This window comes from Mesocricetus auratus, unplaced genomic scaffold, assembly GCF_017639785.1.
Source record: "Mesocricetus auratus isolate SY011 unplaced genomic scaffold, BCM_Maur_2.0 Super-Scaffold_100004, whole genome shotgun sequence".
Lineage (NCBI taxonomy): Eukaryota > Metazoa > Chordata > Mammalia > Rodentia > Cricetidae > Mesocricetus > Mesocricetus auratus.
The window spans coordinates 118,045,456-118,070,903 of NW_024429189.1; the positions used below are offsets into that span (position 1 = coordinate 118,045,456).

The following is a 25,448-nucleotide window of genomic DNA, read 5'->3' on the forward strand; positions in this document are numbered from 1 at the left end:
TCTGGCGGGGGTGGCCAGGAGGGTGGCAGGAGCGGAGCAGCCGGTTCACCATGGAATATGAAGCCAAGAAAGGCAAGAAGGTAGGTGGGAGTCTGTAAGGGTCAGGGGTGAGAAATGGTCCTGAGCTGGGGTAGAGAGGTGAGCCGGCACAGAGGTGACAAATGGCACACATGGGGACTCCTTTCTCCCTGGCAGCTGGGCTCTGCTCTAGGCTTCACTCTTAGTGGCCTCTGCCATGTTGTCCCCAGAGACAGAAGGGGTCTTCCCAGGAAACCTGCTTCCTAGACATTATGGAGGGACAGACAGACACCCAGCAGGGACATACCCTTCTCACCCAGATAGAAAGTCCCAGTCAAGGTAATTATAGGCTGGCAGATTTCCCAGCCAGGCTGGGGCCTCCCACCTGCTCCCTGGCTGTCTCCCAAGCTACACCTGCCCTCCCCACCTTTGTGCAAGAACTCGCTCCTCGGCCAAACCATCCCAAGCCCCCTCCCCATCTTCCTCCTTTTCTGAATTTGAGTGGTTTTCCTATTTGTTACTATTCCAACTCCCATCCCATCCCCTTCCCCCCAGAGCTCTCTTCCCCCAAGAAACCTGGTTCAGAATGCTTTATAAGGTAACTTGCATGCAATCCCAGATATATGGAGACTGAGGCAGGAGGAGTACAAATTTAAGGTCAGTCTGGGCAACTTAGTAAGAACCTGTGTAGAAATTGTGAAAGTGGGCTGGGGGTGTCCCTCTATGGCCAAATGCATGCCTAGCACGCATGAGGACCCAGGTTTGATACCCCAAACTGCAAATTGATAGCAAGAATTTTAAGTCCAAAGAGAGTTCAGAGCACAGTCTAAAGGTATCTGTGTGACCCCAGATAAAAATTACCGGTACTGACACATAAAAGTATGTGTCATATGAATCTCTGGGGCCAACATATGCACACGTCCTCTCTTGGGTCTATGCATTGATTTATGAGACAGGGGTCTAGCCATGTAACCCAGGCTGATCTTGAACTCACTACGTAGCCCAGGATGATCTCAAACTCACAGCAACTCTCCTGCTTCAGCCTCCTGAGTGCTAGAACTCACCCAGTAAGGCCTATTCTTTTGATAGATACTTATTGAGCACCTGTTATGTGCTATGAACTGTGCCTTGTGCTAGGGATGACAGTGATGACCAATGTCAAATATGGTCCCACTTCTTCCTGGGGGCTCGCAGTCTAGTGAGAGAAACAATTACTTTTTTCAAAAGGCAGCACTTGGAATAAATGTAAATGTTGCACAAAGCCACTATGCTCAGTACCCAGTCTTAGATTGCTGAGTTGGGCAGATGAACCGACAGGTACAAGGAAAACAAGCAGGGAAGAGTGTTTGGGGCTAAGGAACAGTGTGTTCCTTCCTTGGTAGGAACTAGAAAAGAACAGTTGAACATCTGGAGATGGGAACAAGGAATACTGTATAGTAAGATGGGGATGGAGGGGAGACCAGGGCTGAACCACTGGGGGTAGACAGACAGACAGACGGATGGACAGATGGATGAACGGGGGCACACACCAATCACAGGTACAGAAAAACATCCTAGCTCCAGCTGGCACCAAAGGCTCTCAGGACTTGTCTTTTACAATCCAGCCATGATAGATGGACTGCTCTCAGTACAGTGCTCTCAGACTCGTCTCACTCCACTTTTGACATCCCTGGAGTCTTGTTCATCTGTGTCCTCTGCTTAGAGAGCTTCTCCCAGATTTCTGGCTCCCATTTTTCAGAGCTCCCAAATGCTTCTGCAGACCCCATGATGGTCCCTCAGAGACTTGAGAGGCTGTAGGTCAGAATCACTGAGACCATAGGGTCTCAGCTCCGGGCTCTGACGCACGGGTTAAAGACTGTACCTGTAATCAGCTCCCAGGTTATGAAACCACATTTGAGAACCACTAGCCTAGATTCTTGATAAGCAATGTGAGAACCTGGGAGATGATTCAGTTGGTAAAGTGCTTGCTGCACAATCATGAGGATCTGAACCCACATTTTTTTAAAAGCTGGTGTAGTGGCGTATCTTTGTAATCCCACTGTTGGGGAGAACAAGACAGCAGATGGCTGCAGCTCGCTGGCCAACCAGCCTGGCCTGCTTGGTGGACAGCTCCCGGCAACACCCGAGCTTGTCCTATGACCACCACAGGTGTGAATGTGACACGCACGCGCGCACACACACACACACACACAGGCACACATGCAGGCACTTGAGTACACACATGCACACGCGCGCGCACACACACAGTATTGATACCCCCATGACTTGTTAGAAATGCAGTCTCGGGTGCCACCCCAGACCTACTGAATCAGAATTCTCAAGCACAGTCAAGTCTGATATGTATGAGTTTAGGTCACTTGTCATGACCCTGGAGGCAAGACTGGGATCTAGTGTTTCCCGAATCCTGGCACCTGACACCCAGCACAGGGTGCAGGCAGGCAGGCGTGAATGAATATTTGTTGAATGAACATGTAGACTTGAGTGCACACCCCTAGACAGCAGAGCAGCTTCTCCTGTTTGTACTTGTGGCGAAGCTAAGTAAGCAGCATACAACATATGCTACCAGAATTTGTGGTTTGCTTGGCTGGGGTATATGTAGTCCCAGCACCCAGAGCTTCAGGAACTGCCAAGACAGTTCTAGAAAGCCATCAGGGAGGGAAGCCCCCAGGGCTTCAGATTCAGTGGGTCTAGAATGGGACCAAAGAAACAGCTTTTCTCTCAGATTCCCAGGTTTTACTGCTATGGACCCAGAAACGCCTGTCTAGAACAGCAGCTCTAGAGCAAATCTTACACGTTCTCTGAGCTCCAGGTGCTGCTAGGTTGGGCTGCACCCTGGAGTCTGCACCTGTAGCCTTGATCCATCCTGGGCCTTTTTACACTGGTGCCTCTGGAGTATACTTACATCTATTTCTAACTCACAAACAGGCAATAGTTTAACAAATGCCTAAGCATCCTCCTCGTAGCCCCCAGCCTTGGTCACTCTTTGAGTCTGGCTGGCAGGAACATCACTCTCCCCCCAGGGAGGTTGGGGAACTGGGATACCCCACCTGGACTGTCCCCGGCTGGTGTTCTAGCTCTCAATCTGGGGTCTCGCTGCTTCAGCTAGAAAAGGGGAGCCACGGCGGCTGCTCCTCTTGCAGTTTTAGGAGGATTAACTTAGGTTGTAGAAGTAGAGCTGAGCTCATGAGCACTCAGTAAAGCAAATGCCGTTGCTACTGGGACTCTGCTGTCTCCCCCAGGGCTTTGTGTCCCCCATCAAAAGGCTGGTGTTTCCGAAGGCTGCACGACAGGCTGCCTTCAGGAGCAGTGTCAGTCGCAGGCCCCTGCATTCTACGCCCCTCTATCCTCCTGACTACCTCATCAACCCCCACATCCTGCTGTGTGACTACCTGGAGAAAGAGGTCAAGGTGAGCATGAGAAGGTCGGTGGGGTGGGGGAGGGGTACCTTGGAGGCACGCCAACCCCTGACACACCTGTGTCACATGAAAAAGGCTGTGGCTCTTGGGGAACAGCCTCCTACCTCACAGCCACAGGCTGCGTATCCTCAGTAGGTGACACCTACTCACTGAGGCCCCAGCATTCCTGTCGTAAGGTGGGATTCAGAACCCACCCCCGCAGGAGACGGAATGGGAAACTGTGCTGTGTTCCCAAAAGCTCAGCCTACTCATGAGATTTTTGTCTGCAGTCTCCATTATTCAGTGTCCAAGTTAAAGGCAGGGCAGAGGCTGGGCATGTGGCTTAGTGGTAGAGCACTCGCCGGGCATTCTGGAGGCCCTAGGCTGCCTGTCCAGTACAGGAGGCAGGGCTGAGGAGGGCATATTTGGAGGAGCCATAATAGAGGACTCTCGGAGGATTCTTGTACTACTCAAAAGCTTTACTTCTATTTTAGAACCACTGTGGGGGAGCATTGGGGAGGGAAACAGGTTCTCATCAGCCAAAGATTGGTGTGAGGTAGGATGTGGGCATTTAACAAACAGGTTACCTGATCAAATTTAAATTGCAGATGAGCAGTGATTATTTCTTTAGCATAAATATGTTCTAAATGTTAAATGGAACTAAAAGTACAAAAAATCCTAAAAACATAATTGTTGTTTAGCTGACTTCTTGTATTTTATCTGACAACCCTATAAATATAGAAAAACCAGAAAATGAATATGTTTAAAAACCAGGAGCTGAAAATTTACAGAATAAAAAGAAAAGATATGAATGGTGAGATTCACCCAGAAGACTGCAATTTAAAGTAACAAAAAGTTAATTCTTATACTGAATAATAGCATTCAAATGATAATGATGTTATAACAGAATGGATGGGGAACTCACATAGTGACTGAGAGCATCATCTTTTCTTTTTTTAAATTCTTCTCTCATGTAAAACATCCTGATCACAACCCCCTCTTCCTCAAATCCTCCCAGCTCCCCTCTCCCCAACCTCTCCTGTCCCTCAGATCCACTGCTCCTCTGTTTCACTTTGGAAAAGAGCAGGCCTTCCAGGGATATCAGACAAACACAGCATAACAAGATGCATTAAGACTAGACACAAACCTCCTATCGAGACTGGGTCAGGTAGCACAGAAGGAGAAAAAGGGTCCCAAGATCAGGCTAAAGAGTCAGAGACACCCCCCACTCCTACTGCTAAAAGTCCCACAAAAACCCCGATCTAAACGACCGCACCATATGCACAGAGAGCCTGGGGTAGACCCATACAGGCTCTGTGGCTGCTGCTTCAGTTTCTGTGAGTCCCTGTGAACCCTGATTAGTTGATTCTGTGGACTGTGTTCTCATGGTGTTCTTGACCCATCTGGCTCCTAGAATCCTTCCTCTCCCTTTCCCACAGGGTTCCCTAAGCTCTGCCTAAAGTTTGGTTGTGGGTCTCTGCATCTGCTCCCATCAGCTGCCAGAAGAAGCCTGTCTGATGATGATTGGGCTAGACAATGATACATGAGTATGGCAGAATAGCATTAGGAATCAATTGATTTTTTTTTGGTCAGTTTTGTTTGGTTCTATCCTAGGACTCTGAGTCATCCAGCTTAAGGTTCCTGGTTATCCAGTCAGTGTTGAGCATGAGCTCCCTCTTGTGATGTGGGCCTCAAGTTAGAGCAGTCATTGGTTGGCAACTCCCAGGGTAAAGTTTTTTTATTACTTTTATTGTTTGTTTGATTGAGACAGGGTTTCTCTGTGTAGCCCTGGCTATCCTGGAACTCACTCTGTAGATCAGGCTGGCCTCGAACTCACAGAGATCCACATGCTTCTGCCCCTACCTTCTGGCAAGAGAACATCATTTTTTTAAAGAAATGATGTATTAATTCAATACTTCTGCCCATTTAATCTGCAATGAGGTTGTTAAAAGGATTAATAATGCATGGAGTGTGGAGAGCCACTGGGCAAGTAAATTCCCAGGGTTCCTTCAAGATTTAATAGTAGAGCCTGGGGCAGGTGTAGAGAAGGGAATGGTTCAATGGATAAAGCACTTTCTGGCTAATTTGAGAGCCCGGGTGCAAATCCCCTGCAAAACCAGGTGCACACAAAGCATGCACCTGTGACCCTAAAAGGCCCACGCAGTCAAGATGGGAGGTAGAGACGGAGAATCCCTGAAAGCTTGGGAGCCAGCTTATCTGGCATGTGAAGTATAAACCAGACCCCCCCCCATACCACCTCTGACAATGTGGAAGGCAAGAGCACATCCCCTGACTTCCACACAGGTGCTGTGGCATATGCCAGCATTCACTCACAGGAACATGCACACACATAAACATGAAAAATGGTAGAGTCTGGCCTAGCATGCAGAGACACTCAAATCCTGATCTTCAGCATGGCATTCGGGCGGGGGGGGGGCACTATATTAGTGACTTTTACTTCCTCATAGAGTGAGATTGACCATGTGTTAGTGCATATCAGCTAGCTGTTGGAAGGTGGGCTTTGGCACATGCCATCAATCAAGCCTTCTCTCTACCCCCACAGGGAGGACACCCAGGGAGGTCTTGAACTTGCTATGTACCCAAGGATGACCTTGGACTCTTAAAGTTCCTGCTTCTACCTCCCAAGTTCTGGATTAGCATGCACCGCTACAGCCTGGCCAGTCTTACCCTTTCTAGCTGTAATCTCGGGCCAGACTTTTGGTTAGCTGTACTGTGTTTAGCCTGCTAATCCTGAAAGCAAGGGTGAGTGGATGGGAAAAGTGTGCGTCTGCGTGTATACATATCTGTAAACTCAGAACCAGTCCTAGCTACCAGGCTATACTAGTCAAGGTTCTTAGAGGAATGAGAGAAAGAGAGAGAGAGACAGACAGACAGACACAGACACAGACACACAGAGAGATTGAGATTAGGGTGGTTTACAGGCTGTGGTCCATCCAGTTCAACGACAGTCTTGTAACAGAAAAGCCAACAATCTGATAGTTGTTTAGTTTATGAGGCGTACGTCTCAGTTGGTTCTCAGTCTTTGTAGAAGTCCTGAAGAGTTAAGATCTAATACCACAGAAGGAATGCTTCTGCAGCAGGATGAATGAATCTGCCAGCGAGAGTGAGGGAAAGCCGGCAAAAATCGAAAGCGCCCTTCTTCCATGTCTTTTAATGTGGGCTGCCACCAGAAGGTGTGGCCCGGATTCAAGCTGAACCTCTGAATGCAAATAATACAACCAGGAGAATCCTTCACAGTAGTGCCCAGCTGGTTGGGTTTGAGTTGATTCCATATGTAGACCAGCTGACAGTCAAAATTCGCCATCACACTGGTTATTATTAATTTGATTACTTCAAACTGTCCTACATTAACGAAGAGGCTAGAATCTCCCAAGGTTTCACAGTGACCTCCCATTTCCCATCCAGTTTCTGGGCCACCTCACCTGGGTGACTTCCTCACTGAACCCCTCCAGCCGAGACGAGCTCCTGGAGCTACTGGACACCGCCAGGGTGAGACGCTGGGGAGGAGGGGGAGAGCAGGGCCTCCTTCCCTTTCCCCTCCCTTAGCCCAATTCCTGGGGACTCAGATGATCCGACCCACCCGCAGCAGTTGAAGGAGCTGCCTCTGAAGACCACGCCGGAGCAGGACAGCATCCTGAGCCTGTCGGCCCGCTGCCTGCTGCTCACCTGGAGGGACAACGAGGAGCTCATCCTGCGCATCCCCACGCACGAGATCGCTGCTGCCTCCTACCTGCAGGACGACGCGCTGCATCTACTAGTGCTTAAAACTGGTGCGGTGTGGAGGAGGGCGATGGGAGGCCAATCTGCCCTGGTGGGACCATTGAGTGAAGGGCACCGGGGATGGGTCCGAGGCTGGGAGAGGGATGGCAGAAAACCTGAGCACTCTATTCTGAGGCTAAGGGCAAGCAGAAGAAGCTATAGGCAAGACCAGAGAGCCAGGGATGATGGGTGGGCAGACTGATCAGATTGAGGAGGTTGGCTAGGGAGAAGTTGGAGTCCTGAGTTCAACGCAGAGCTACTTTAGTTCAACATTACTTTAGTTCAACATTAAAGGGGACGATAGAAGACAAAACCCTTCGGCTCTGACAGTAGGGGGCATCCTCGGGCTAGGAGAGGACTGAGCCTGGACTTTCTGGAGGTTTCAGTCAGCTACTTGGGGGTGGGACTGAAGACAGCAAGAAAGTCGTACTAGAAGGCAGGGATACTTAGACCAGGGTCACTGTCCAAATGAAAGGGTACAGAGAAAAGGGGCAACTTGGACTACACCTTCAAGTCAGAAGGCAGGTCAACAGGGTGTGTAGAGGCGGCTGGGAACTATGCGACCGCCACCCGGGAGGTCTGGGGCGGAGCCAAGGCCAGAGGCGGAGTCTTAGGCTCAGGGCGGGACCCAAAAGTCACTGTCAGCCCCTGGGCTCTGGTGCTGGGCGGGGCCGTAGAGCAGGGACCCCGGAACTGTGCGGTGGCCCTCCGGGTGGCCTCCGAAGGCCGCAGTCTCCTGCTGCTGACTCCCATCTCCCGCCTCCCTTAGGTCTGGGCGTGGACCCGGTGCCGGCGGGCGTGGACTCCAGCCCAGGAGGTTCGGGGCGCGATCCCGGCCCTCCGGGCGCTGCGCCCGAAAAGCGGCGGGTGGGCACGGCCGAGCGACGCCACACCATCTGCAGCTTGGACTGGCGCATGGCGTGGGGCGGGGGCGCGGGCGCCGAGGCCCGGGCGGCTGGCGGTGGTGGCAGCCTGGAGCGGCAGCGCGCGGGAGCGCGGACGTCGGGCAGCTGGGAGCGGCGACAGACGTTCAGCGGCAGCTGGGAGCGGCGGCATGCGGGGGGCGGCGCGGGCAAGCCAGGCGGCAGCTGGGAGCGGCGGCAGGCGGGTAGCGGCGTCGGCGGCAGCTGGGAGCGACGCCACACCGGCCCCAACCCCCTGGATCCCCAGAACCCCAGCCCCGATGCCTACTGCAATCTGGTCATCCTAGCTGTGGCCAACAGGGTGAGCGTGAGGAAGTGTTGGCACCACCACCCTGACAGTGACAGTCGCACTAGTAGCACCACGAATTTAGCACCCACCCAAGACAGACGCACGGAGCAACATTAACACTTAATCTCCACAGCAGCCCCTAGGATAAATACGACACCTATTCATTCCCATTCCTTAGGGAAGGACGAAGACTCAAAGTTTAGGTCCTGCGGAAAGCAGGTGGCTTCAAGATTCGAAGCCTGGGAAGGAAGTTCAGAGCCTTACTCTTGGTAACTAAGGTAGCCAGCCACCTAAGCAGAAGCCTTGCCGTCATACTTGCCTGCCCTGCCTATCACATGTGTCCCCATTCACCCGTGCTCTCACTCGAATGTGTGTGTGTGTGTGTGTGTGTGTGTGTGTGTGTGTGTGTGTGTGTGTGTGTGTGTGTGTGTGTGTGTGCTGTTTTTCAAGGCAGGGTTTCTCTGTGTAGCCCTGGCTGTCCTGGAACTTGCTCTGTAGACCAGGCTGGCCTCAAACTCACAGAGATCCTCCAGCCTCTGCCTCCCGGATGGTTATATGATATTTGTTAAGTGCCAACTGTGTGCTCCACATTGGGCTAGTTGTTGTGTCTATGGAGCCATTTGGTGTCCTCCCTCAAGGGGTACCCAGTCTAGCAGGCATTTTTAAGACTTAAGCCTTCCAAACATTTCCCCTGGTCCTGGGCTCTCGGTGAGTATGCCTGTCTACAGGGAGAGGTAGCCAGTCCCCGGAAGCAGCACTGTGGCTCAGGCCCCCGCCCTGAGCTTTCTCACTTGGTGTCTAGCTCTCCTTCTTTGGTTCTCCCCCACCCCACGCCCCTTCTTGGAAAGCTGGCACCTCCTTTTCTCTTCAGCCCCTAAGTAGGGGTTGCCCAGATGCTATCCCCAATCTTCTCTCCTTTACCCGCACTTGTTTCTAGGCGATTTTGACTCTGCCGTCTTCTAAGCCCTGGAGAACACCCTGAATTTCATCTATCCAGATCTCCACTCAGCCTGCTTTTCCAGGGTCTGTCTGTCATTGCAGCATGAATTTGTCCCAATGGAGCTCCCAGGTCCCTCCCAAATCTGAAAGGAGCTTCATCTCCATGGCTCACTGAATGGCAGCTCCATTCTTGATGCCTCGGGCTGAAACCTTGCCATGGTCCTTGGTCCATCTGTCGGTCTGTCTGTCTCTGTCCCTGCCTCTGTCTCTGTCTCAGTCTTACACACACACACACACACACACACACACACACACACACACACTTCTGTCAACACATCCCACTGGCCTTATTTTTAAATATATGCAACTCCTATGTCCTGCACTGTCCATACCCAGCTCCATCTTCTCCAGCTGGGAAAGGTTGTCATGCTCCACCCTATCAGCTCAGCCCTTTCTTACATTCTGTATTCTACTGCCTCACCCAACACAACTTTATCCTGGAAACTTGACAGGGTGATGAGGAAATGAATAATGACAGACACACATAAAAAACCTGGGATCAGGTGAGTCATGCTGGCTCTGATAGGAAATGAGTGGCCCGTATGATAGGCAATGGAGGAAGAGACCATGTTTCAACAGGAAAATTTAGCTTGAACTGTTTAAAATGAAGCAAGGGCCTGCAAATTGCATCCCAGACAGAGATAACGATGTGCCTTACCTATCCTGGCTTGGTGGTGGAGTGAATAAGTAAATGAGTTGCTTTCTGGGGGTCTGAGCTCTTGACTCCTGTCTGATGCACAGTGGTCCCAAGAACAGCAGTCAGAGCTAAAACTCCTGGTGCCAGCATTAACTATAAAATAGGGGTCTTCTCTGACCTGTCTACTCTAGGGTTATGGTAAGCCCTGGTGTAAACATCAGTACCTGCTATGACCACAGATACCCATTCTGAATTACATCTTAAGTTTTACCTTAGGTTTATTTCGAGGCAGTATACTCATATGCATGACTTTTTAAATCAGTTATTGCAGAATAATTGGCAATAATTCTGAGGTGAATTCCTCCTCAAATGTACAATCTCCAAAGCTTTGCCCAAGCCCCTCTTCCTTCTACCAGATGCTACTATTATTGCATTGCTTCCATGATTACATTGGGTACCACGTGGCCTATAGCTGTATATTGTGTTCAGTAATAGTAACAGCACTGAGCCTAAGATTTTGATTATTTGAAGTGTTTCATCTCTACCCTGGGCTTCACCTGCTGTGCAGTAAGTTAGATGAGCCCTTAGATGAGCCCTTGTGTTAGATAAATTTCATGACAGATCATGAATCCCCTGCGAAGCTGGAATGTACCTTCATGGCAGAGGAGCCAGAGTCAATTCTGGATTCTATAAGAAAGGTCATAAGAACAAGAGAGGAATGCCGGGTGGTGGTGGCGCACGCCTTTAATCCCAGCACTCGTGAGGCGGAGGCAGGCGGATCTCTGTGAGTTCGAGGCCAGGCTGTTCTACAAAGTGAGTTCCAGGACAGGCTCCAAAGCTACAGAGAAACCCTGTCTCGAAAAACCAAAAAAAAAAAAAAAAAAAAAAAAAAAAAGAACAAGAGAGGAGCTATATAATTTTCAGAGAAAATGTCTTTGAAATTGGCTTAAGGGGGTCTGTAGGTGTGTGTCTCAGTGCTGGCTCATACTGCTTCTGGAGAAGCAGGGGTGCCCTAATAATGGGTAAGAGCTGAGCTCTCTTTCCTCCCCCTGGAGCAGGATGCTGCTGAGGAGTCCTGTGCACTCATCTGTCAAGTCTTCCAGATCATCTATGGGGACCAGAGCATCGAGTGTGTAGACCGGGCCGGCTACCACTACAGATCCACACCAAAGCGGCCTTGGCTCTCCAGCTGCAGTGAGTACCAAACTCCCATGAAGCACCGGGAAAGGCTGGATGTCCTAGAGTCAGGGCTGATAAAGGCCTTTGAGGGTTCTGAGCTGTACCCCAGTTCCAGGGGTTTACATATTAGAATGTCAATCAACATGATGACCTCTTAAGAGATGATTAAGTTGTCAAGTATGGGATGAGTTTGAACTTGGGCACTTGAAACTTCTCTCTTGTATTGGATGTCCCTGCTTTGTAGAAAGTTGAGCTCCTGTATTGTCGGCTAACTGAACCATCTCACCCCATGAGGCTCCTAAGCTGACATTTCTGGATTAGTCCATGTATGCAATCAAGGGTTGGAATTAAAGTGAGACTAGTAGGGGCATTTGTGGAGTGACAAATATGCACCAAGCACAATAGCAAGGTGCCAAGCCTTCTTGAATCTTCATAGCAACTTACTCGTCTCGTCCACATAGCACAGGACTGGGCACACCATAGACGATAGGCAGGCAATCTTCAGATAAATGAAAAATGTCAGAGCCTGGGCTGGTGAGATGTCTCAGTGGGGAAAGGTGCCTGCTGCCAAGCCTGACAACCTGAGTTCAATCCTCAGGACCGCAGGGTGAAGGAGAAACCGAGTCCTGAAAGTTGTCCTCTGATGTCCACATGGGCACCATGGCAAAGGCAGACTCAAGCCCAAGCACAACACAAAACTGATTTTGTGTAAATAAAAACCTCTCAGAGCTAGACATGATGGCGTATGCCAATTGAAATTAAGGCAGGAGGATCAAAGTTTAAGGTCAGCCTGAGCTACAGTCGAGAAACCTTGTCTTAAAAAAAGAAAAAGATCTAGGCATGGTGGTGGTACACATCTTTAGTCTCAGCTCTTGGGAGGCAGAGGCAAGCAGATCTCTGTGTATTCAAGACCAGACTGGTCTACATAGCAAGTTCCCGGTGGGTAGGACTACATAGTGAGACCCTGTCTTGAAAGGAAAAGAAAAAGGACAAGGAGCCTTTCTGACGCCCTGTGGATCCAGCTTTACAATAAAAAACACTGAGTCTCAGAGTAGTCAATAAATTGTCACAGGTCACACAGCTGGTAAGTCAGAGTCAGAATTCAAACCCAGTCTGTCTAGATCCAAAGCCTCTATTTGCAACAGCCTCTCTGTGTGCTCCACTTAAGGTCACTGAGTGAAGTCACTCCTCCACAGCCTGCTACAGGGTGGTCTCTGTTTGCACAGCTCCAGAAACTGGGGCACTGGCTTTCTGAAGACCCTTCTACCCACAGGAGCCGTGCCTGCTGGGAAGCTGGGGTGTCTCATCAGGTCCCACCAGGATGCTGGGCGAAGAAATGAGAACACTCCTCTGGTAGTCGACAGGTTCATTCATTCAACAGATATTTACTGAGCACTTACTGTCTCAGGCCCAGTTGTAATCTGCAAGATGGTGGGCAAACTGAGGCACAGCCCCTCCTTCCTGCAGCTTGCATGGGCTAGTCACACAGATAAATGTCAAACCACAGTGTTGTGAGAACCTGCAATGAGGAACTGGGCTCTGAGAAGTCAGGGTGACCGAGTGACCCCGAGTGAGCTGGGATGAGAAGGCCATGCCTGGACAGATGAAGAGCAGGCTAAAGGGGAGGCGCGTTCTCCACGAATAACACTGCCTTCCTTTCACACTTCCAGCCCCCTTTCCCCCTGCAGAATCTTCCTGACTCACCTAAACACACACTTATTAACATTCCCCCACTGGCCCTCATTTGCCATTCCCCAGAGCCTATCAAATAGGCAGATGCTATGAGCCTGGACACTGAGGAAGGCTAAGATCAGGGAGGTTAGATGCCCAAGGTTGGCTGTGTGTCAGGGCTGGACTGGAGATAAATCCCACGGTGCCACTAAAGTTGGGGCTTCAGGGAGCCTAAGATAGTGGTCCCTGCATGTCACTTCTGACAGTTCTTCTGTATGCTGGTCTCAGGTGAGAGTTGCCGCACGGATGGGACATTTGCCTACGACGCCGACTTGAGCTGCTGCAGCTCCTTGTGAGTATCACCTTTGTTGAGAATGCCACTCTTTCTCCTCACCCCTACCCAAGCAGGGCCACTCCTCTAGAGTGTGTGGGGGAAAGGGACCAAACCCTGATTTCTGTTGAGGGTGGGAGGTAAGCAGAGCCCAGCACAGATCCTGAGAAACCTAGAGATGCCCAAACTCAGACCTGGGTCCACAGAGATCTTCAGGTCTCCTAGGTTTAGTGGCCTGCAGAGTCCAAAATTAAAGCTAATACTGGAAACAATGCTGGTTTACTTTAGTGTTGACTCTGTATAATAGAAACCCCTGAGGAGGATAGGTTTGCAAAGACAGCATTTGTTTTCTTGTCTTTTTTTTTTCCCGTAAAATGTAACAAGAGTTCGGGGCTTCCTGGTCCTCTGGGCCCTGAGCCTCTCTTCCGGTCACCATCCTCAGAGTGACCTCATGGTCTAAGCGTAGCTGCAGCCACGCAACAGCACACTAAGAGCCTCTATAGGGAGGATGGAGGCCAGGGGGTACTTCAGCATCACCATGAATGCCTAACATACAAAAGACGCTGGGTTCCATCCCTAGCAACGCATGCACCCACACGGGCGCATGCATACCAGAACTTGGCCCATTGGTCAGAACTAGCTGTAAACAAGCCTGGAAAATGTAGGGTAAAACAGCATTCTGGGTGCTGGGGTTGTAGCTCAGTTGGCGGAATACTTCCCTAGCTGTGCACACAGCCCTGATTCGATCCCTAACTCTATATAAATGATGCACACCTGTAACCTCTGCACTGGGAAGGTGGAAGCAAGAGAATCAGAAGGTCAAGGTCAGCCTTGGCTACATGGTGAGTTTCATGCCGACCTGGGATACGGGGAAACGACCTTTGAAAAAGTTACAGAATTCTATTAAGAATATTGCCTATCCCAGTTTACTCAGGATTGAGGAGTTTCCTCAGAGATGGGATTTTCATTTTAAACCCAATAGAGTTCTGAGCTATAATGATAGCTCCTGTTGGAGAGTAGTATGCCCTATCCGCAATTGTTAATATTGGCACTACATTTGCCTTCCTAAGCCTGTGTACACATAGGCTAGCACATAACCAACATGAGTTGGCTGAGGAGAGCAAATCACACTAAGGACATATTTGTGGGTTTGCTGTATGCTGTAAAACATGTCAGTGGCTTTTGTTAACAACTATGTGGCTAGTTGTCTTTTACAAAGGGTCTGTGACCTGAAGTGCTTTAAAGTATTAATTCCTGTCATTTTCACAATGACACCAATCTTCATCATCCCATTTTACAGATGGAGAAGCTGAGGACTAGGAAACAAAGTTTAGCACTGCAAGTCAAACAGACAGCAAACTGCATAGACCTGGGATATGAGCACAAGTAAGCTGGGATGTGAACTCAGGAGTCTAAACCCTTGCCAGGTCTCTGGTCCCAGCATTTAGGAGTTGGAAGCCAGAAGATCATAGGTTCAAAGCCCACTTCAGCTATGTAGTTGATTTTGAGGCTAGCCTGGGCAACATGAGACCATGACTCAAGGAACAAGCTAAAAGAGTACACACTCTTAGCCAGGAATTTTTGCTGTCCTGTAGATAATAATAGAAGGTGATTCTGAAACAAGTTTTTAAAAAAGTGAGGTAGGAGCCCAGGGTAAACATCTTATTTTAAAAGCAGTTAATAAAGAGAACTTCCTACATAGGGCTAGGAGCACACCTGAGTTGAGAGAGTGTTTGTCTAGCCCTTCAGAAGTCCTGGTTCCAGCTCCCATCACTGCATGAACCTGGTTTGGTCGTTCGTGCCTGTGATCCCAGAACTTGGGAGGTGGAAGCAGGAGGATCAAAAGTTCAAGGCTAATCTCCGCTACATGGAGAGTTTAGAGCCAATCTAGGATAGGTGAGACCCTGTCAAAACCTCCACGATGAGCCAGGAAGCCTGGTTTACAGATAGGAATCGAGAAGGAGACAGAAAGGACCACACAATTTAGCAGAGGAGGCAGTCAGCATTGATGATATCACACACTAAAGAGAAGCTTCCTGGGCTATGGGAGAGTCAGAAGAGGACTCCACCTTATTTAGGAACCAAAAGGGCTTCCCAGAACTGACTGATGATAGTTGAGCTGGGGATAAAATGGACAGGGTGTTCCATGCAGAGAATGAATGCAGCTGCGCAGGAACAGCAAGGATTCAGAACAAGCAGGTAGAGGCCCTGTGGCTGTAACACCAGACACGAAAGACACAGTGGGGAGGAGCAAGGATTCCAGGCACAGGGAACAGCATGAGCAAATGTAGGGAAGACAGTATGACCAGAGCTCTGAGAGCAGGAGAGGGCTTGGAAGATTGCTGGGCCTCATGAAGGGCCTTGGAGGGCAGGATGAGGTCTAGAATGGGGCCTGGAGCACCGGTATTCAGCCTGCCCTGGGGAAAGGAATGGAGGCTGGTGAGGGTTGCCCTCTTGTCTCCACAGCAATGGCTCCCAGGACACGTTTGAAGCATGTTACAGCGGTACGTCCACGCCGTCTTTGCATGGCTCCCACTGCAGCGGTATCGACCATAGCAGCTGGGCCTTCGAGCAGCTACAGGACTACATGGTCACGGTGAGTTGGGGTGGCAGTGCTCTGCAGCATGCATGGTGCATTGCAGGGATTGTATGTGAGAGCTCAGAGGCCAGGGAGGGAGGTGTGACTGGGAGAGGCCAGGCCAGCACAGGAAAGCCTTGACTGGGATCAGCCAGCACTGAATGTTCCAAGCACCTTTCAGGTGTTTGGTCTTTGATCTTTTCAACAACCCCAAGTGTGTGTGCGTGCGTGCGTGCGTGCGTGCGTGCGTGTGTGTGTGTGTGTGCGCGCGCGCGCGTGCGCGCGTGTGTGGGTGGGTTCTCTCCTCACCACAAGTGCAGAGGAGGAAAGCAAGGGTTAGAGAGATAGTGACTTCCTGACACCACAGAGGTCACCAAAGGACTGGGGCTCCGGAAGCTGAACCCACATCCCACTCCTCGATGCAAAGGACAGATATTCTCCCAGTGGGCAGTGGAGAGTTTTGGAGGCAGACCAGGCCAGGCAGGCTGCCAGGGAGAACACAAGCATTTTTAGTAGGAGCCGAGTTTTGTTGCACTCTGTGACTGGTCTCCAAGGGTGTCCCTGTAGATAGATTTTTCTTTGGGCTACCAGTTCCCAAAATATGACACAGAGACTGATTATTAATTATGAAAGCTTGGCCTGTAGCTTAGGCTTGTTTCTAACTAGGTCTTATAACTTAAATTAACCCATTTCTATTAATTTACCTTCGGCCTCGTGGCTTTATTACCTCATCTCTGTGCTGCCCATCCTTGCTGTGTCTCTCCTTGAGTCACCACTTTTGTCACTTTCTTCTTCCCAGCATCATCTCTGCCCAGAAATCCTGCCACGCTATTGGCCATTCAGCTTTTTATTAAACTAATCGGAGTGACACATCTTCACAGTGTACAAAAAGATTTTTTCCACAACATGTCCCTTACTTCCACAGCTGCGAAGTAAGCTGGGTCCCCCTGAGATCCAGCAGTTTGCAATGCTGCTGCGCGACTATCGCCTGGGGCTGCCTATCCAGGACTACTGTGCAGGCCTGCAGAAACTCTACGGGGACCGACGGAAGTTCCTTCTCATTGGTAAGTTCCGGCCCCCTTCGGCTCCAGGCACCCCTAGCTGGGCACCACCTGGGAGCGCTTTGTACTTCCAGCCCCTAAGGCCAAGACCCTGAGACCCTGGAACAGAGAAGGAGAGCAAGAGTATGGGAAAGGAAAAGGGATTTCCAGGAAGCAAAGCTGGGTCAGATTGTGACCCTCCTCACACACGCAGCCTGTGCGGGCTCAGCCTAGAGAGGCAACGGAGCTTGTCTAGAGTTCGCAGATAGTGAACAGGGTTCATGCGCACAATAGGAATAGTACTGGCAGCCCACGCACATCTTTGGCCTTTATCACAACCAAGCATGATCTCATAGACTGCCCCCACTTCTGGGAAGTAAATGCAGTTATATTGTGCCCATTTGCACGTGGAGAAACGGAGACTCAGAGCAGCAAAGTAAAGAAGGAAAGCCAAAGAGCCAGAGAGGGACGGGAGCAAAACTACTGTTTATGGTGTCGGCGTGGGAAGTAACTGTTACTACATTTGCACCAAAGCAGGTAAAAATATGTTTTTACAGGTGAGGAAATTGAGGTTTGAGTGGTTATTTAATAAAGGTAGTGTAGCTAACAAGTGGGATATAATCCTAAGAATATACTAAGCTAACAAACACGTGGGGAACCTTGTGTGTTATCTGCTGTTTAATGAGGTTAAAAAAAAAATCTTGGATAAGCCATACTGGCAGAGACAGGATGTGAACTCAGACTTCCAGAAAGGCGCACTCCCACGCAAGCTGGCAAATGAGGGAATCACCTTGCCCTGTGTCCTGTAGGGATGCGGCCCTTTATTCCGGACCAGGACATTGGCTACTTCGAGAGCTTCCTGGAGAGTGTGGGCATCCGCGAGGGTGGCATCCTCACTGACAGCTTCGGCCGCATCAAGCGCAGCATGAGCTCCACATCCGCCTCTGCCGTGCGCAGCTACGACGGGGCGGTCCAGCGACCTGAGGCTCAGACCTTCCACCAGTTGCTGGACGACATTACACACGACATCGAGGCTCTAGCCCCTGACGATGACGTCTATGAGGATGTCTCCCCAAGCGGCGGCGACCAGGGTGAAGACAACTACCTGTAGCCCCGCTGCCCACCTTGAGTCGCGCATACTTGCTCAGGGGACACCATCCTCCTGGTAACTAGACATCCTGGATTTCCATCTGTGCCTTTTGGGCTTCTGTTGCTGCAGATGGGTTTCCAGGGTTTCACTTTCTGCAATACCGAGAAAGTCCTGCAGAGGTGGCTATACTCTAGAGAGACCCAGTCCCTAGAGTTCTCTGCCAGATGAAGAATCGCGCCACCTACTGGCCGATAGAAAAGATTTCCAGTTCAAGCCCCAGCTTTCTGCTCTATCAGCCCAACCTCACACCCAAACCATTTCCAGAGCCCAGAGACCTCTGTTCAATTTTACAGGTTGAGAAACTGGGAGGGTGTTGTTGTTGTTGTCGCTGTTTTAAGGAATGGATATGAGGGATATCGCTACCCATTTCCATATCTGTACAATAATTTCAGCTCCACTCTTCTCACAGGTGGTCATGGGGATCCATGGAGGTCAAGACCTTAGCCTAGCATGCTGTAGATGCTCAGTAAATGCCGTTTCCTTCCACTTGGAATGCTTTCTGACTCAGTTTACCTATTATTCCTGGGACCAGTGGGTGGTATGAGATGTCACAAAGACTGAAGGAGTTTACAGCTTGAGAAGAAGAAACAGGGGTTCTTACGTCCTGGCCCTGTGCCCAAGCCCCAAACACACACTCAGGCCTTTGCAGACACTTGCCCTGGATTTAGGCAAGTCAAAGAACCGTGCAGGCAGGTACTGCTGTGAGCTATGGGGGTGAAGACAAGGCCAGCCCTTGGCACAGCCTGAGTGAGGATGGCGAGCCTTGAGTGGAAGAGATAAAATATGTCTGCAGAGCCTTGCTATGCCTTCTATGGCCAAATTCAAGTCATATGGCCACTGGGACTTAGTGTTCCCATGTGGTTTGTTGCAGAGACCGTCTCCTCATCACTGCTTCATAAGGCTCTCCTGCTGTTCTTCATTCCTCCCTGTCTCCATTCTTCTCCACACCACAAACCCCAGCCCCGCATGTCAAAACTCCATCCCTGTCCATAAAACACAACGCTGGCCTGGGAAGATCATGCCGTGAGTAAAATTCCTACCGAGAAAGTATGATGGCCCGATTTCAGATCCCCAGCACCCATGTGAAAAGCCGGCATAATCACGTCTTTAACCCTAGCTGGGGCCAGGAGTACAGAGTGGCCAGCTAATCGGTAAGTATGGGTGAGAGACCCTCAATTTGTAACGTACTTATTGCAGAAGCCTGGCCACCCAAATTCAAGCCCCAAAACCTATATAAAGGTGGGAGGAAGAAACCGGCTGTGCAAAGTTGTCGTCTGACCTCCACGCATGCGTACTGTGGTGTTCTCACTCTACGCATGCGTACTGTGGTGTTCTCATGAGCACACAGGCATCATCACCATCACCCTACACGTACACAGACACTAATAATAATAATTTCTGATTAAAAAAGAGAGACCCTTTCTTAAGGTAAGGTGAGGAGAGAACGAAGAAGACATTCAACACTGACACATGCATGCAAACCCAGACATGTACACTCATATACACTGTGCAATGCTGTATGCACATGAATACAGCGTAAGTGACAGTGGAATGAGTTCTCGTTCTTCGGCTGAATGAGTTCTCATTCTTCGGCTTCCTTTCGTAAGTTTGTTGTTTTGCCATTTGGGTTGGATGGTCAGTGGTGTGGTATTTGTTTTTTTTTTAAAGATTTATTTATTTATTATGTATACAGTGTTCAGACTGCATGTCTGCAGGCCAGAAGAGGGCACCGGATCTCATTACAGATGGTTGTGAGTCACCATGTGGTTGCTGGGAATTGAACTCAGGACCTCTGGAAGAGCAGCCAGTGCTCTTGACCTCTGAGCCATCTCTCCATCCCTGTTCTTGTTTTCTGATGAGAGCTTGTTGTGTATCCAAGGCTGCAACCAACTCAAGATCTTCCTGCCTCAGCTACTTGAGTGATTGGATAACAGGTGTGTGGCACCAGGCCTAGCTCACTCTGTAATGTTTTTTAAGATCCAGACATATTTTTGTGGGAAAATATAGTTTATTGCATTTAACATCTACCAGATATTCCAAGCATTCCCTCTGTTTCTCCATCCCCCTGATGATGGGCACCCAGTTTGCTTTCAACCCTCTCGTACCACAAGGACTGCTATGGTGAACATCTTTGTAGTTGGTCCTTGTGGTCCCATGTGAAGATTCTGTTGAGCTCTGCCAGAAGTGGAATTAGTGGATCCCAGACATATGTGTTTAAATTTCACAAAACCCCTTCAGAATGGCCTATCCACAGCTTTCAAACAATGCCGTTGCCTTGTTCATTCGTCCTTTTTAAAAAATGCTTGACTATAGTTGTTGTCCTTCAGTTTGGATGTAGCAACTAAGCAGGACTCGGCCTCAAAATGAAAAAGCCTAAGGAATACTGGGATGTAGCTTGATAGTAGAGTGCTTGCCTAGTATGTATGTGGCTCTAAACTCAATTCCCAGTAACACATGCACCAGACAAATATACATATAGCATGCATTCTTGCATTTCTGTGTTAAACCTGAGAAATGTCGTTGGTGTTGGGGATAGTGCCTCATGTAACCCAAGCTGGCTTCAAACTTCTGATCCTCCTAAGTTTCTAGGATGTGCACTGCTGCTTGCCTGGCTCGCATCAAGATGCGATGGGGAGCATCAAGAATGCCAGGTGAGCACTTGCCCAACTAAGCTCCGTCCCTAGCCTCATCCTGAGATTTGGAGCTTCCTTCTGTACATAGTGGACACTGGGCTTTCCCCGCTGTGAGCTGCTCCTTTATTGTTTGCTCACTTCCATTGGGCTCCCCGTGTTTTTTATATTCATTTGCAAGAATAACATTCAAGTTTTAGATATCACTCTGGTGTTGGATGTTGGTGTTCCACATATCTTTTTCCAATATGTTGCCCATCTGTTAAGTTTCTCTGTAGCATTGATTGACTAACTTCAACACACTCTGGAGCCTCCAGGAAGGTTTGCTAGAACAGAATGTTGAGCTGCATACCCAGAGTTCTTGATTCAGTAGTATAGAGGTGGAACCGGAAGTTTACACTGCCAACATGAAGTCTAGTGATGCTAATGATCCAAACTCATGGACAGCAGCTAGTTCATGATGCTGCTGTTGAACAAATGTGCTCTATTGGCCAAGCGTTGGTGGTGCATGCCCTTAATCCCAGCACTCATGAGGCAGAGGCAGGCGGATCTCTGTGAGTTCGAGGCCAGCCTGGTCTACAGAGCAAGTTCCAGGACAGCCTCCAAAACAATACAGAGAAACCCTGTCTCGAAAAACAAAAAAAATAGTGCTCTTTAATTCTGATGTTGCCAGGTGTCTCTCCCTAGCCTGTGAGAGAGCAGCCTGGAGATCAAGGAAGAGACGTCAAGAAGCCATGTTGCACAGTGAACTGCACTATGGACTTAACAACAGAGTTCATCTTTTCAGCATCCCTCCTGCCTTGCCTCCTACCCTAAGGAAGGTGGCAATGCTATGTCACACTGGGATCTGAGGCCCTAGGAGTCTGAGGAAGTTACTGAGGGAGGTAGCCTCTCTTGAAGGCCTTGGGCTTTTAAGAACTTAGATTTTGCCCATAGTCCTAGCCAGGGTACCATGGCAACACTGTGAGAGGCACTAGAATGGTTCTTACCCCATATCCCTGAGGATGGTGCAACTTCCCTCACAGGCAAGCAAGTTCATGTGACCACTGCTGTCAGAGGCCCTAGGGGGCAGTCTAAGCAATGAGCCTAGGAACTCTGGCCACACTTCCTCCTGTGACACACAGACACCCTGCCAGGGTCACTTCCAACCATGGTTCAGTTCCTGGCATTGAAAGAGGGGGAAATCCCCTAGGGTATTTGGGAGCCTGGCTGGCTCCCAAAGACCACTGGGGATCATGCAAGTGTGGGACATCATCACCAGCTGGCTCCTCTGGCGACTTTGCTCTTAGTGGTAAGTGGTTAGATTAGTAAAACTGTCTCTGAGAGAGTGTCCCCTGCAGGGAGATCTCTCCTACCTGAGGGCTCTACAGCATCCTCCTCCTCCCCTGCTTCTTCCCAGCTGGAGACTCATCTTCTGGAAATTTCCAACTGTGTGACAGGGCTGAGTGCTCAGGTCCCTGCCATTCAGTCCTCAAACATTTAGAGAACACCCATGCCTGTGCCCAGTTTTGTGCTAGACACTAGAGGGAGACAGAGCATGTTTCCTGCCAGTGTGGCTCCTGGGTATGGGTGGGTTGGGTGGGTGGAGTGGCACATGTAGTCTGCAGACAACCGAGTGTGGTGGCACGTGACTGTGACTTTAGCATTTGAGAGATGGATGTAAGAGGAAGGTGAATTTGAAGCCAGCCTGGGCTATGGAGCTGTCATGGATGATGATGACAATGGTGACAATAAGTGACTGGCAGAGTTTTCTCAGTTATAAAATCAAAGGGTGATAAGCCCCCTCTTTGGGGGAAACTGGAAAGGACTTTGAAACAGGGGTGACTGCTGAGCAAGACCTTCTGTGACAAGCAAGGCTTGGGGCAGGTGGACTGAGGAGACGAAGAGTCCTCCAGGCAGGGGCCTTAGCATGGGCAGAGACAGGAAACTCAAAGAACATGGCAAGCAGTTAGATGTAGTGCAGTGAGCGGGTGCTGCGGTGGAGGATCAGACAGAAGGGGTTTGACTCACAGAGCTGTCATCTGCTAGTTGGGTAACCCCTTGAATGTTTCTGGTGCTTGAGTTCCTTATCTGTAAGATAAAAATAGCACACATCACAATCATGGGGAGTTGTGCAGCTTGAACAAGATAGGTCCTACTATGTAGCTAGACTCTCTGGGTCTCAAGTTCAAGACCAGCCAGGGCCACACACTGAGAGCTAGCTCACAGATAGATAGATAGATAGATAGATAGATAGATAGATAGATAGATAGATAGAGTACATGTAGTAGGTGCTCAATAACTGTAGTAAATGCAGACATTATTATTGCTGGAGGAGTAAGGAGTGAGATAAGATCAGAGCAGAGCGGGTAGAGCTTATAGGAGAGGAACTCAGAGAAGCTGGAAGAATAAGGATCCCTCCCTGCAGGAGCTGCTAGAGAGAAGGAAGAATTAGAGAGCAGAAGAGAGTGGGGGTGGGGCAGAGGCTAGATCAGGGTAAGGAGATCCCAGACAGAGGAGAGGAAGAAAGGTGAGGGTCCATTCAAAGAGGAAAGCGGACTACTTAGCACTTAGATGTTGACCTCTTGGAATTTAAAGTCTAGTAGTTGATATTAATGGGTTTCAGTTTCTGGTTTTTTGAGGCAAGACTTCACTCTACAATCCAGGCTAGTGTCAAACCCACAGCCATGCTCTTGGCTTCACCTCTCAAGTACTAGGATTTCAGGTGTGAACCACCACATCTGGGTTCGAGATACTATTAAAGATACTCCTTGGAATCTCTGGGTCCAACTACTCCTCGTCCAGACCAAAGGGGCAGGTTTGGATGGCCCACTCTTATGTTTCCACCCTCCCTGGGTGTTTCAGATACAAGGCCATCAAGCTAGGCCAGCCTGTCATGCCTGATCCCTGCCATGATGACTGCAGAGTCTTTAGCATCAATCCCTGACCATGTGCAAAGCTCATAAGTGCCCCCATCACTCCTTCTGTCTTCCACCACTGCAGGTTCCAGTGTCACTTGGTAGACTCTGAGCAATGATATGCAGACAATGATGTCCAGAACTAGTCCACAACTCATGAAGCCATTTCCTACGGTGATCTACAGTGCATTGTCCAGCGTGTTGTCAGCACTTGCATTGCATTGGAAATACCTCCGTGTCAGCACAGAGAGAGCCTTATTGAAGGTTGCATGGTGTTCCCTTTTCTTCAGAACCTACAGTTTGTCTAGCCAATCCCCCGTCATTCGGTGTGTTTTAACCTCCTGTCAGTAGCGTGTCCATTCACATCCACGTGTATGGATATGAGTAAAGATGAATAGGCTTCTAGGCAAGGAGCTGCATTGAAATTCTGGCATCAGTGCCTAATCCTCATAGCCTCAAAATCAGTCATCAAACATTCTGAACATTGCCAATCACACAGCTGACAAATGGTTTCCCAGTGTTGTATCGATTTTGACCTCTTTCTTCATGAATGAGGTTGACTGCCTCATCAGAAACATCAGGGTCACTGGTATTTTGTTTTCTGCAGACTGTGTGGAAAACACCTCCTGCTTTTCTACTAGAGCCTTACATAGTTGCGGATCTCTTTATTCATTAAAGGCTCTATCCCATTGTCTATATGATGAACTTGAGAAATTGTCTTTTGAAACAGGTGTGGGCTTTGGGGTTCCCTATGCTCAGGATACCACCCAGTGTCTCAGTTGACTTTCTGTTGCCTGCAAGATGTAGGACTCCCAGTTACTACTCCAGCACCACATCTGCCTGCATGCCGCCATGCTCACCACATCTGCCTGTACACCGCTACAACTCCCTGTCTTGATGATAATGGACTGAGCCTCTGAAACTGTAAGCGAGCCCCCACCATTAAATGTTTTCCTTATAAGAGTTTCCGTGGTCATAGTGTCTCTTCACAGTAATAAAAACCCTAAGACAAGGGTCAATTTCTAGCATCCACATGGCAACTATCTGTAACTCCAGTTCCAAGATGTCCATTGTCCTCTTCTGACCTCCACAGGCAGCAGGTACACACATGGTACACAGACGTACATGCAGGCAAAACACCTGTACAAGCAAAATAATGAAACAAAAGCGTTTAAAATTTAAAGAGATAATTTACTATGAAAAGCACCTAGAAAAGCTATCGACAGGAGCAGCAAATGACTCAGTGAGGAAAGCGCTTTGCCGTGCAAGCCCGGTGACCTGAGGTTGATCCCTGGGGCCCGCGTGAAGATGGAAGGAGAAAATGTCTCTGTCCCCTGACCTCCGCACTCAAGCTGTGGCATGCCTGCACGCACAACCCCATTATACACACTCACAGTAATGATGAATAAAACCCCATTATACACACAATAATGATGAATAAAACCCATTATACACACTCACAGTAATGATGAATAGACATGCGTTTTAAAGAAAGATAAGTTGGTGCTGGAGAGAGACTCTGGGGTTAAGAACACTTGATGTTCTCGCAAAGGACCCAGGTTCAGGTCCCGGCATCCACATGACTACTCACAGCCACCGGTAACTGCAGTTCCACAGAGTCCAACACCCTCTTCTCACCTCGAGGGCACTACGTGCATGTGGTACACGTTTACGCATGCAAGCCAAAAAACTCACACACACAAAGTAATAACATGTAAATAAAGCAACGCCTTTAATCCCTACACCTGGGAACAGAGGAAGGAGGACCTCTGTGAGTTTGAGGCCAGAGTGGTTTATATAGCAATTTCCAGCCAACTGGGGTATATGGTGAGACCCCGTCTCAAAAGAAGAAAGGAAGAAATGACAAACTGGAAGGGACCGTTTGGCACAGTGGCAGAGCCCTTGCCTAGCGTCAGGAGTTTCTTCCACAA

At 49.4% G+C, this 25,448-nt stretch overlaps 1 protein-coding gene across 9 annotated transcripts; it reads left to right on the plus strand.

Annotated features, from left to right (window-relative positions):
- Ccm2l (CCM2 like scaffold protein) lies at positions 1-24,480 on the plus strand. 9 transcript variants are annotated; one of them, XR_005877486.1, is made up of 13 exons: positions 1-80; positions 3,258-3,425; positions 6,840-6,923; positions 7,021-7,204; positions 7,963-8,417; positions 11,100-11,235; positions 13,180-13,243; positions 15,689-15,818; positions 16,726-16,864; positions 17,650-18,005; positions 18,862-19,924; positions 20,573-20,641; positions 23,603-24,480. XR_005877486.1 is itself a non-coding variant. In XM_040746506.1 (10 exons), exons 1-10 carry the CDS (start codon positions 51-53, stop codon positions 17,949-17,951), a joined length of 1,692 nt encoding a protein of 563 aa, XP_040602440.1. In that variant the 5' UTR covers positions 1-50; the 3' UTR covers positions 17,952-18,483. The 9 variants fall into 9 exon arrangements, 5 of the variants coding, with proteins under 5 accessions (XP_040602440.1, XP_040602441.1, XP_040602443.1 ...); XR_005877484.1 differs by having other exon boundaries at positions 18,862-21,911; XR_005877485.1 differs by having other exon boundaries at positions 18,862-20,641.
- The last annotated feature ends 968 nt before the right edge of the window (positions 24,481-25,448 follow it).

Bases quoted from the DNA above. Each gene is read 5' to 3' on its own strand.
- Ccm2l (XM_040746506.1), top strand. From the start codon at position 51: ATGGAATATGAAGCCAAGAAAGGCAAGAAG. The intron at 11,236-13,179 runs GTGAGTACCAAA...TGCTGGTCTCAG, and splicing joins GCCTTGGCTCTCCAGCTGCA to GTGAGAGTTGCCGCACGGAT. The intron at 15,819-16,725 runs GTGAGTTGGGGT...TTACTTCCACAG, and splicing joins TACAGGACTACATGGTCACG to CTGCGAAGTAAGCTGGGTCC.